This window comes from Bactrocera tryoni, chromosome 5 (genome assembly GCF_016617805.1).
Source record: "Bactrocera tryoni isolate S06 chromosome 5, CSIRO_BtryS06_freeze2, whole genome shotgun sequence".
In the NCBI taxonomy this organism is placed as follows: domain Eukaryota; kingdom Metazoa; phylum Arthropoda; class Insecta; order Diptera; family Tephritidae; genus Bactrocera; species Bactrocera tryoni.
In genome coordinates this window covers 12635910-12648887 of record NC_052503.1, presented here as the reverse complement: position 1 = coordinate 12648887, position 12978 = coordinate 12635910, and the positions used below count along the sequence as shown (strand labels likewise).

The 12978-nt window shown below is 36.8% G+C and overlaps 1 protein-coding gene across 1 annotated transcript; it reads left to right on the top strand.

Annotated features, from left to right (window-relative positions):
- Nucleotides 1-3638: 3638 nt before the first annotated feature.
- On the top strand, nt 3639-12300 carry LOC120777347 (protein tipE). The gene is made up of 2 exons (XM_040108597.1): nt 3639-5459; nt 11906-12300. Exons 1-2 carry the CDS (start codon nt 4063-4065, stop codon nt 11967-11969), a joined length of 1461 nt encoding a protein of 486 aa, XP_039964531.1. The 5' UTR covers nt 3639-4062; the 3' UTR covers nt 11970-12300.
- The last annotated feature ends 678 nt before the right edge of the window (nt 12301-12978 follow it).

Genomic DNA, 12978 nt, shown 5'->3' with positions numbered 1-12978 from the left:
CAGTTCGAATTGTTGTGAAACAAATTGCTTGTTACAAAACTACAACAACAATAGATAACGCCTGTATACGAAGAAAGAATATAATACACCATAAAACCAACAAAACCAACGCTTACTCTACAACAACGCCGCAAATAAGTCCGTCCAGTGATATATAAACATAATTTTTTTCGCTTTTTTCCAATTATTTTTATTTTTGTTGTTGCCACATTACGTCAAATGCAACAGAAATGTATTGAATAATATCCAAAATCGTTGTGAAAAAGTGAAAAAGAAAAACCCAAAACTAAAGCAAAACAAAAACAAAAAAATAAATATTTCGATATAAAATATAAGCAATGCTCCTACGCCTTCAATTCTAAACTTAGACACGGCAATAAAGCGCAAGTACATACAAACATTTGTCTTGTTTTTACAACTAAATATAGCAATACAATTCACTAAGTTAGTAAACTATAAGTTTTTATGACGTGCATACAAATAAAGCGCATAAATTTATAATAAACAGCTTGGAAAAGGTTAAATAACTTTGTGTGAAGCGGAGACCAAGCACTACTAACAATCCGAACACACATTTATATACACAAATACTTACAAACATAATTGTGTGGTGGTCAGTGGACGTATTGACTCGGCTATAGATAGCTTCATTATTGAATAACCAATAACAACTAGCGTCAACAACAACAACACCAAGTGGAATATGCTGACTCAGTCAATACACAGGCGACCACTTTGAAGCACACGCATTCCGAGTTTTGCCTAATAGTTGACACTGTATACTACAACAACTAAGCAGTAGTAATTGTTATTGTAACTTTTGTGCTTTTCCATACGCCTCAAATGTCAACTTTGTCATCAACATATGAATTTTTGATGCACACGCACAACGGCGAGGCACAGACGACTTAGGCAAACAGCGCCTCAAGGCAAGGCGAGCGAGCAGGGTATCCTCGCAGTACCAGTGCGTGTTTGCCCGACAAACACATAGACATATTTGTGTGTACATAAAATAATTAAAGTATAAAATTTTTAAATACCCAAAGCTATAAAATAATTACGCATCTACACATGCGACACTGCGCCACACACTAATTGCCGCCCACCAGCGCGCACAAAACACTGCAGCGTGTGCATATGTTGCGTGGGATGCTAATTGAATGTTCAGTTATAACTCAAACACTGATATAAAGTGTGTAAAGAGCGGAGAGACAGAAGCGCAGCAGCCTTTGAAGATAAATATATGAGCGCACATTGCGTTGGCTTTGGGCCACCACTGCGTATGAGTAACGCCGCAGAAAGGTAATTAATTGTTGGTTGCCAGTGAGTACCACGCATAAATAACAACACCAACAAGTAACAGTAAAACATTAAAAAGGTGTTAAGCAGCAAGATTTAAAGGCACACGCACGCTCACGTCCGTGTCTGTGTGTGAGTGATTGTGACTGTGTGAGTTATTTAAAGCGCGCGCGGCGAATAAAGGCTCTAACTGCCAAAGGTGGTTGTGAGTAGCGGTTTTTTGTATCTTTCCTTGCGTGGTCGGCGTTGGAGCAAGCAACTGCCTTAAAGTTTACCAAACTGAAGAGCGCGCTTAACGAGCAAAAAGCTTAAAACTTAATTAAGCGCATATGAGTGATTGGTGCAAAGGCAGCGAGCTGAATAAACCTGTTTGTAACGGCTAATGCGTAAAATAATTGAATAAAATACAAAAAGACGCGCCAGTGAGACGTGCCAAGCACCGAGTGAGTAGCGGAGTTGAGTCTCAGGAGTTATATAAGCGTAAACAGTTTTTGGAAAGCCGAAAATTTAACTTGAACAGAAACAGTGAGCGCCGCAAAGAGCCAAAAAGTCGAAAATAAGTCACAAATAAGTCCGGCGAATAACAAATTCACGAAAGCGCTCAATAATTTACGTGAAACTTTGCAGCGCAACTGCACTGCGGAAGCCAATAAAGACAGACAATTCCAAAATTTAAGAATTGGCGCAAAGCAAAAAAAGCACTTTGCAATTCAAATCAAATGAAGTTACTAGACACAAGCGCAATAGCATAGCAACGAATTACATAGAAGAAAAGCAACAACAACTAAATGTTATAAGTAGCACGAGTTGGAAGTAAAAAGCAGAAAAAGTCAAACTTCTATATTTTCAACGCACAGACATAAGAATATTTCATTTCACTTCATTTCATCTCTTGCCACTTGCGCGCCAAACGAGCAGTCAAATGAATTGTGCTGCACACGAAAGCGAAAAAAACAGTAAACACTTGAAATGAAATGAAAGCGGAATCCGTAGCGAAGAAACTTTCAGCGTTAAACAGCGCTTTGACACGACAATAGGACACAGCGCCGAACAAGCCACAGACAGACAGGCGCATTATAGCAACAACAACAAAAGCACAGTCGTAGCAGCAGTGGCAATCAATATAATACGCTAGGCGACACAGTGACAGTTGATTTCACACAACAACAACAACAGCAAAGCGGATAAGAAGCAGCTTTAAATACTACAAAAACAACAACAAAATAACTGCAGCTATAACAAACCAAATAGAGGACACAAATACAAATGCGCCGCATAAATCGTTGTAGTCCAACTGACAGTTTGTCTACTACAGCGTTCATTTCAGCGCTTGCGAAAGGCGGAGCAAGCCGCAAATAAACGAAAAAGAACAAGAGCAAGCATTAATAAAAATAAAATAAAAGCTAATGCAAAAAGTAGTGGCACAAAAGCAAATATTGTGGCTTGTCATTTGTCAGCTATACATGTGTATATGACACTAATACCAACAACAACTTAAAATCGGCGAAGCAAAAACAAGCCGACACACACACATAAAGGAGGCATAGGAAAGGAGGATAAGTGTGAGCATATAGAGCACACAAGCGGCACAGAAATTGAAATATATAAATATAGCTAGTCGCGTAGACTTACAAGCAGCGAGTTAGGCGTGACAAGCGGCGAATAGAAGTAAGGAAGAGCGAATGCAACTACCCTGTGATATATATAAATTGCACTGTAACTTAATTTAAAATTAAAAAAAAACTAATTAAATAATTTTAATAATTAAAAAAATAATAATTAACAATTAAAAAAATTAAAAGAAAATTAAAAATTAAAAAAATTATAGAATAAATTAAAAAAAGTTAAATTAATATTGATTAAAAAAATAAAAAAAAAAAAACAAATTAAAAATTATATTAAAAAATTTAAAAAAATAAAAAACTTGATTAAGTAAATTATTAAAAAAATAATAAATTAATAGAAATTAATTTGAAAAAAAAACAATATTTTGAATTAAAAATTTGGTATTAAAGTAAATAAATTTTCTCGAAAAGCTACAAAAAATAAGACGCAAAATAATTAAAATACGAACAAACGCAGACACTCGAATGCATGTGATTAGCAGAACGCATGAATATAAAAAGTATTGAAAGCATATATGAAAAACATAAAAATAAATTATAAACAAATTTAAAAAAATTAATAAATAAATTACAATAAAATTTAAAAATAAAATACAGAACTCGTAACAAAAATATTGCAGATAATTAAACAAATTAATTAATTAATTAATAAATCAATAAATAAAATATTAATAATTTTTAATAAAAAAATCACATTTAAAATAATAACAAAAATAAAAATCAAACAAATTAGAAAAATAAACAAAAAAACTTAAAGAAAAAAAGTATTTTTAATGATTTTCGGCGAAACTTAAAGCAAAATTAGAAATTGTGGCGCTAACTAGAAGCAAATAGCGAAATAAAAAATTAAAAATTAAAAACTAAAACTAAATTAAAAAACAAAAAACATTTCATTTCCCAAAATCTTTAAAAGCTATATTTAAAACACACAGCGCGGCGCTATCAACGATTATTGATTCGACGTTTACAACAACAACAGCGACTCGTGGTGCTGTGTCTTCATACACTTGCTCAATAAACATATGTAAACGCAACAGACAACAAAAACAACAAGCGCTCGAATAGCAACAACAACAACAACAACCACAATAATTAATATCACCAACACAACAACAGCGGCAAACAGAATACGCGAAAAATGGGTGACGAACAAGAAGAACGCACCTTCAAGGAGAAGATGCTCTTCTACACCACTGCCTTCTTCATACTACTCGGCACATTCAGTATGTTTGCATTCCTCTTTCTCGTGCCGTTTGTCATAGAGCCCGCCTTCACGACGATCTTCATGCAATTCGAAGAGGTGCCCGCCTTGTGTGAAACCTACGATGTGGAGACATATTTCGGCGCCAAGAATTGCTCGTGGGCGTCATGTCGCGAGGGCTGCACAAAGGATATTTACACTTGTACGCAGATACGCGTCAATTATCGACTGAATTTGTACAATTACACAGATGAATTCAATTTCACCGAATATCACATTAATTTGGCCGAAGCGGAACGTGAATTGCCGCCGGTCAAGCGTACCGATCGCTATGAGCGCGCCATACGCGATTATGATTATGATGCGGCCACGAGTGATGCCGCCAAGGCGAATCAAGTGGTAGATGTACCGGCGGCGGCGGCATTAATGTCCAGCCCCGCAGTGGCGCTGGCCGCTGCAGCGGCGGCATCGGCGTCGACGACAAGCGAGCAAGTACGACTGAATACGATCAGTTTCGGCGGTGAGAGTGCCGGCATTGGTGACGGTACGAGTGGCTATCTCGTCGATGAGGAGCCGCTAGACGATGATATGAGCGGTGCACCCGGTAGTATACTCTTCAATGAGGAACGACATCCCTTCGATGAGATCTCCGAATTGAATGAGGGTCTGATGGGTAATAATTCGATGTATTTCTATGTGGGCGCACGTCTCTTTCCCAACGTTAAGGGTTGTGGTTATCCGCCTATGCTGAATTGTACAATTTGGTTGAAACGCTATACGAAGATTGGTATTAAGTTTCCGTGCTATTATTCGAAAGTCGATCCAAGTTTGGTGATAAGCGATTTGGATTATTGGCAGAACACATTGAATCTGATCTATTCGATGGCCATACCAATACCATCGTTTATTATATCGGTGATATACCTGACATATGCATACTTCAAAATCTATAATGAGGATGAAGAAACGGCGCCGCTCGATAAGAATGCCGAAGATATGGATATTGATGAGGGTGAGGTGGACGAGAGTGATGGCGCTGCGTTGGCTAACAATGCTGCCGGCAGTCAGATCATCAATATGGACTCGACGACGGGTGAGAGTTGCGTGGATGTGGTACTGCCGAATGGTGGTCCCGGCATGACGACCTCTATATCGCAGGGCGGTTCGGTCACAACGCCCGGTCAATATTTGGCACAATCGCCGGGCGATTCACAAATGACGCCCAATTCCGATATGAATTCGTTCGGTCATCAGCTTAAAGTGCAAATGGCGGACGAAATGTCGCGCGACTCATTGGAAAATGGTGTGCTGTCAACATCGAACTCGGTGCAGGGGTAAGTATGAAGTATACAGCGGCTGACATATTTTGCGTGTAACGAGCAATGAAGTCTATTAGGTTTCCTTACTTGTTGTTTATTGCATCGATTTAACAAATTACTCAAATTACTTTTATGACTCATAACAAGTTAATTAATCATGCCTAACAGTATTTACTTTATCCATTTTTCCTCACATTACCAACATTGTTTGTTTTATTTGCCTTTGTCGTCTATGAAGTCAATCCAGATTTAATCATGGAAATGGCTCATCTTGATACAACAGCAATGAGCACTCCTAGAGCACCGTGCATGCCCATTATACATGATCTAAGCGGCCTTGAGTTGTCTTTACATCAATATGGTCTCAATATATTTAGTTGTATAACTAAAAAATATATACATATATACACTTATAGATATGTATAACATATATCATACATCTTAATGTTTATATATTATGAATTCACTCATTTTGCCGGCAGCTTTTACTTATATATGATGACGTCAGCATATTTGTCTCTTTGGAATTTGCTTTGGAAAAGGGTGATGGCAGGTTTTTCGTTACAAAGTGAGAGTAAACAAATCCGGAAATCAAATTCATACTCATTATTTATTTTGGTTGCCAGTTCGGATAAATCTTTTCAATATGTTGACGTGACCTCGTTTGTCTGGCGCTCGTTATAAACAAGCACATCACAAAGGATAAAAAAATTACAAGAAAGAATGAAAATATTTTATATTTTCTTCTCAATTTTTTATTTTAAAGAACGCAATCGGGTTTTATTTTAAAGGTTATGTAAGCGTAATCAATTTACCGAGAATGGTAGAAGTTGTTAGGAAAAATTGAAGTCTTCTTCTTCTTCTGCCTGCCCGCCAATCGAAGATTCCAAGTGTAGCTAAATGCTTCTCCAACTGGTCTTCACAACGGGGTGGAGGACTTTCTCTTCCTCTGCTTTCCGCGGCGGGTACTGCGTCGAATACTTTCAGAGCTGGAAGGTTATCGTCCATTCGTCCATCTTTCACAGAACTTTTCTCTCGAAATCTGGTAATGTCGGTAATGTTAGTGTTAATACTGGTTCCAAGATAGACGAATTTATCTACGACTTCAAAGTTATGACTGTCAACAGTGATGTGAGAGCCAAGTCGCAAGTTCGACAACTGTTTGTTTGTTGACAGGAGATATTTCGTCTTGCCTCTTATAGAAGATTGAACCTGCTCGATTAAGCTCTGCAACTCGAATAATTTTCTCCAACAGTAAATTGAAAAAATCGCACGACAGGGAGTCGCTTTGTCTAAAATTTCGAAAGGCTCGGAGAAGTTCTTAACGATCCTCAACGACAACTTACACAGCCGTATTAGTTTTGCGGGGATACCAAACTTAGTCATCGCGGCATAAAGGCAGTTCCTTCACTGCCATTCAGCAGGCTGGAGAAGTGTTCCCTCCATCATTTTTGTTGACTGGGCGTCATTAAATCACATCTGGGGCTTTTACAAGAGTAAGCTCCGGTCTTAAAACCTTCTGTAAATCGCCGCATCTTTTTGTAGAGTTTTTGAACATTCCCCCTGTCGGCCAGCTCTTCATACTCACGAATTTCGGTCTCTCTCTTTTTTTGTCTGCTATTGCGCCTCGCTTCCCTTCTCTTCAATTCTCGGTATCTATCCCATCTCGCACGTATTGTGTCGTTCTTTTGCCTTTTCCGAAAACCGATGGGTTCATTTGCAGCTGTACGTAAGAAGCTTGAAATGCCGTCCCACAGTTCCCTTATACCGAGTTGCTGATGAGTGCTCTGAGAGAGCAGGAGTACAAGTCGAGTAGAAAACCATCAGAACATCAACCAGCTGTTCAGCGACACCTTCCCAATTAAGAGACCGGACATTCCAGGTACATGCCCTCAAGTCGTAATCCTTAAGGCGTTTGTCCTGGTCGTCTTCAAAAGGCTCCCCTCATCTCAACCGAGGCTGTTTGTTAGTTTTCATTAGGGGCGTATTTTACGAGGTGGCCCGTAAACCCTACGCACAACCCTTAGTAGGGATGGTTCGCCTTTTCAATTCGGCTTGCCTTCAAACGGATGTTCTTAAGCTACCCAGAGGGTACTTGGTCTAATACTGGAAGTCGTGAGCTGCTTGAGTCATATGTAAAATAATCATTTCTGGCTACTCCCAAGTGAATGGCGATCAGAGAACTTTTTTCACTTGCGTGAACTTCTACACATGATTCCATTCTCTGATTTGTATTATTTATGCCATATTGAATTAAATAAATACATATTACTCCTTGTTCTATACCTCGATATATATGTATATATATAATTAACTTTGCCTACATTTAGGCGAATAATTCAAAATTTCTACGACTAATATGGGTTAATGATATCAATGTAAAGAAAATATAAGAAAAAAATCTCAAATTAAATTGAAAAAAGAAACTAAACCCAACTAAATCAATAAATCTATGATACATACTTTGAACAGGCATTTTGAACTAAAATTTACTTTCAAAATTTCTAAATATCGATCAGGTTGAAGAAAATCCTAGCTTAACACACGCACCGAAGCTAAACACATGCACCTACCAATACACATGTAACTGCAACTGGCAAAATTGCTACTCGAATGCCAGCCAAGGCCATCTTTCATTGCATCTCATTTATAAGGCGAGCAAAGAGCGGAATTTTTCTTGGTAATTTGCTCTGCTCATTACACTAATATGCACACACACACACACATGAATACGCGCCCACATGCACACACACCTGCGCAAAGGGCAAGCAATGTAAGACCACTTAACATTGCGGCCAACAATAAGTATGGAAAATATATCAACAAATATAACAGCATTGGTCACAGAAGTGGCGACTATGGCCACGACGGAAATGTGACAAGCATTATTTGCGCACGAGTAAATACACAAGTGCAAAGTGTCAACGCCAATTTTCAAAGGGGCCGAAAATGTATTGCAATTTAGGTCAGTAGAGCCCAGCTACGGAATATTTAGTTATTGTAAGAAAATACAGGTATAATAAAATGTGAATATGTATTCATATGTATATTAGTATGTATATCAGAATCTATATCAGAGTGAACCCTGTGGGTTAAAAATAAATTTACCGAAAATTAAAGAAATGTTGAAATTGCCAATAATTCTAATGTGACTTGGCTGTTCATACATACCATAGACCCTAAGTGTAGACAACGTTTCATTTTTAATAAATATTTTTTATTACAACAGTTCTGATCATATTTGTGTCTTCCATATACATATTTTTACGAGCTATATTGAGCTGCTTAGTTAGAAGCTAACCTTCATTTACTATTAGCCATAAATAGTTAGTAACTTCTTATCACAATAATGTTGCTCAGTTGTCCTAGCAGGTAGCGTATAGTGCACACCGTTCTCGCTTTCCTTCTTCCTTTCTTTATTTGCCATTCACTGCACCTCCTTAATGAGCAATGATTAGTGGAATTGAAAATAAATGACAAATGAGTCGATATCCTCGACATGGACTAAACGCTTTCTATGCAAGTTCATGTACATACTTATATATATGTATATATAGCATGTGTAATACAATATTAGTTGTAGCTGTGGCATGTAAACACATTTTGTTCTAATTGGATTGTTGAATTGTATTCAAATAGAGCAATTTAGTAAGCTTATTACAGTAAACGTAATCCGGACTGAGGTGTATGGATATCTCAAGTTGAAATGCTTAATTGCTTGTGGTTCGAACTATTTTCTGCAAAAATGTTCGAACAATTTTCGCACTTCAAAAGCAGATATTGGAATTGTAAAATTTTAAAATTATTTTTGTATTAAGCGTTGTACGGTTTTAAAAGTGCCTAACCTTAAAACAAAAGACGGGGTTGTAATTAATGTGTTGAAAGACCAATTGATTTTAAAATTTAAATGTTTTTAAGAGTTAAATAATTTTCAAAAGCTTTAATCCCAAATGCCAGGGGGCCTAATCTGTAACTCGATTAGAAAAAAAGTTTACTCGAATTCGGACTTTTTATATTCTGTAACTCGATTTTCGGATTTTCGAGCCAATTTTCGAATAAAATATTCGTTGAGTTGTAGAAAGCAAAAACGAAAATTGTACGTATTTATTCTGGCACAGGGTGGTCCAACTTTCGCATAATTATAAAGTAGATCCGAATTTCGAATAGAATACATTTACGAATCGAGATACAAAATTAAAAATAAGTGTTAAATTCTAAAAGTCGAATTAAATAATTTAAAATAAAAATTTAACCCTAAACACTTAAACACACTTTAGAATTTGAATTTATTTCGCGTTTTTACTTCCTGTTTCAACATTTTGGCTATTATTTCTTATTTTTAATAAAATTCAAATTGTTTAAACAGCCTTTTACAGCTAATTACATTTAAATATAGTGTTTCTTGTAGAAATATGTAAATTTTTAATCATTATATACATTTTCATTTCAGACTTTCTTTAATTCCAAGTTTTTAATTTTAAAAAAATTTTATAAAATTTAATTTTTTTTCGAATTTTGTGATGAAAATATAATTTGATCCTATTATTTTTAGTTAGAAATTCGGTACTCTGGCAACTAAAACTAACAAACCTAAATTGTCTTCTTAAAGAAGTATACTAAAAGAATATAATAAATGAGGAAGCGTTAATTTTGGACAGAAAAAATTTGATATTTTTCACATAACATCATCTAAAATTAGGCGAGATAGATATAGATGACGAGAAAAGTTGAAATGCGGGTGACTGTCTGTCCGTCCGTCCGTGCAAGCTGTAAGTAGAGTAAAATTAAAGATATCTGAATGAATGGTTTCTTAACAAAACAGTAAGGCAGAGCTCGTAGATGTGCGTAATCGTACCACTGCCACGCTACAACAACCAAATGCGCCCAACGGAAATGTTATAAGAACTCCTACTGACAGCGTGAAAATGACTGAAATCGGATGATATTCCCGCTCACTCCCCATTTACTGTTAAAAACTACTAAAAGCGCGATCTTCTGACGTGTAATTGCTATTCGAACTCTTCATGGTTGGGGAATCGGTTCTCCATCTCCAGGTGTAATGCTTTCACTGTCATTCAGAAGGCTGGAGAAATATTCCCTTCATAATTTTAGTATGCTCTGGGTATCAGCCGCTAGATCACCTCTGGGTGTTCTACAAGAGTATGCTCCGATCTTGAAACCTTCTCTTAGTCACCGCATCTTTTCGAAGAATTTTTGAGCATTACCCCTGTCGGCCAGGGGCCCTATTCTGTATCTCGATTCGTAAATGTATTCCATTCGAAATTCGGATCTACTTTATAATTATGCGAAAGTTGGACCACCCTGTGCCAGAATAAATACGTACAATTTTGGTTTTTGCTTTCTACAACTCAAAAGCTAACGAATATCTAACTCGAAAATTGGCTTGAAAATCCGAAAATCGGCTTGAAAATCCTTAAATCAAGTTACAGAATATAAAAAATCCGAATTCGAGTAAACTTTTTTTTCGAATCGAGTTACAGAATGGGCCCCCAGCTTGTCAAGGTCATCGTACTCACACATTTCGACCATTCTCTTCTATTATCTGCAAATCGAGTCAGATCGTTCGGCTTTCGACCTCGAAAATTGCTTGTGTTTGTTTATATGAGTATCTTGGCTGCAACAAGATAGTGATCCGAGTCGATGTTAGGACCTCGGAGCGCACGCACATCTAAAACACTGGAGACGTGTCTTCCGTCTATCAAAACATGATTGATCTGGTTGATGGCTTTTCGATCCGGAGACAGCCAGGTAGCTTGATGAATTTTCTAATGTTGGAATATAGTTCTACAGAAAACCATATTTCGGGCCCCGGCGAAGTTCATCAGCCCCAACCCATTTGGAGATATTTCATCGCGGAGGCTGAATTTATCACACGATTTTGGCACCGGGGCAGGGGTACCATAGGTGCGCCCCAAGCGCTCATAGAATTCATCTTTGGTCACATAGTCCTTGTCTTCCGTCGAGGCGTGTTGAAGAACTTCGCATTGATGCGAGTTGTGCCAAGCCGTTCATCCACCGTGGTGAATGCCAGTAGTCGGCGACGGAGTCTCTCTCTTAGACCAAGTACCCCTTGAATAGCCAAAGAACATCCCCTCCTGAGGGTTGTGCGCTGGGTTTGGGACCCGCCATCAAACTTCTAACCTATTACAACTAATCGAAAATTGGACTCAATGGATGGGCCATTTGAGACATAGGTGCGGCCAACATTTGCAAGAGGCAATCTTTAAAAAATAAATGACAAAAAATGTTCTTTCGAATGATAATAAACATTCCTAATTAAAGTTGCTGTCCTTTCTCTTTAAATAAGTGGGGAGTCTCGAAAAGGATCTCCCTTTATAAACCTAAAGTGAGATGTGAATTATACCCCACACTCTGTATAAAGGAAACATACATGATTTGTTCATTAATTATATTATTTTTTTTTTATTTTTACATTGCAGAAACTTGAGCAAGACGATGACGACGAGTATCTCAACTCCGCCTGGGCCGACAGCAGCAGTTTAAAACGCAAAGTCCACGGCATGGATAATGTACGTTTTCGCATTGGACAATGAAATGTGTGCGCACCAAATATTTAGCTTTTAAAAGTCTCAGCTCTCGTACGAAATTACCATTAAATGATACTAATTATAACAAAAGCAATTAGCTAATATCACATATGTACGTACATATGTACGTACTTACATACATATGTATGTATGCATAAGAGTTAGGCATTCTAGTATGCAGCACAAGCAAACTCACACAAAAGACAATGCAATAAATTTCATAATTAATAAGTGAACAACACACACACACACTAAAACAAAGGGAACTAGCAAAATACAAACATACCTACATACATAGGCGTGTATGTACATATATATACTTGTAGTTATGCGCTGCTTACTATTTAATAATAATAATTAAATTTAGTATATAACTTTGTAATTGTATTGTGAAACAACAAATAAGCGACTTAACACACACTAGAGCGTTTATAATCTAGATATGCGAATGGCAGATAACAATTTATATATTAAACAGAATTATTGCAAATAAATTAATTTTGTTAATGAATTGAAAACAGTTACGAAGCGAGCGTCTATCTACAAACTAATGCAATACAAAATATGCTAATACTCGAACGCTGCAGATATACATGCATATACATATATTGGCTTAGGCATATGCATACAGATACACACACATATAGACACATGTATACATATATTTTTAAAGACATACACATAATCATACTAGTGTTTTACTTTCAAATCAAAGTCCTGATTGTGGGCATACTTAGACAGCTTTGCGACAGTCACATTAATGCCTACTTTTAGGGGTTATATTCACTTGCAAATGAGAAAAAATCGTTTTATGGACTTTTTTTGAAAAGTTATTTTTTTTAATTAATAAATAAAAATAATTAGGGGTTTCACAAGTCTCATAAAGTTATAAGTTATAACGATTCGAAAACATAGCATTGAGCATTGTAAATTTGTAAACTCATTTTTGTATGTAATCCAACAAC

Coding starts and splice junctions, on each gene's coding strand:
- LOC120777347 (XM_040108597.1), top strand. CDS start 4,063: ATGGGTGACGAACAAGAAGAACGCACCTTCAAGGAGAAGATGCTCTTC. Junction 5,460..11,905: donor ACATCGAACTCGGTGCAGGG/GTAAGTATGAAG, acceptor TTTACATTGCAG/AAACTTGAGCAAGACGATGA.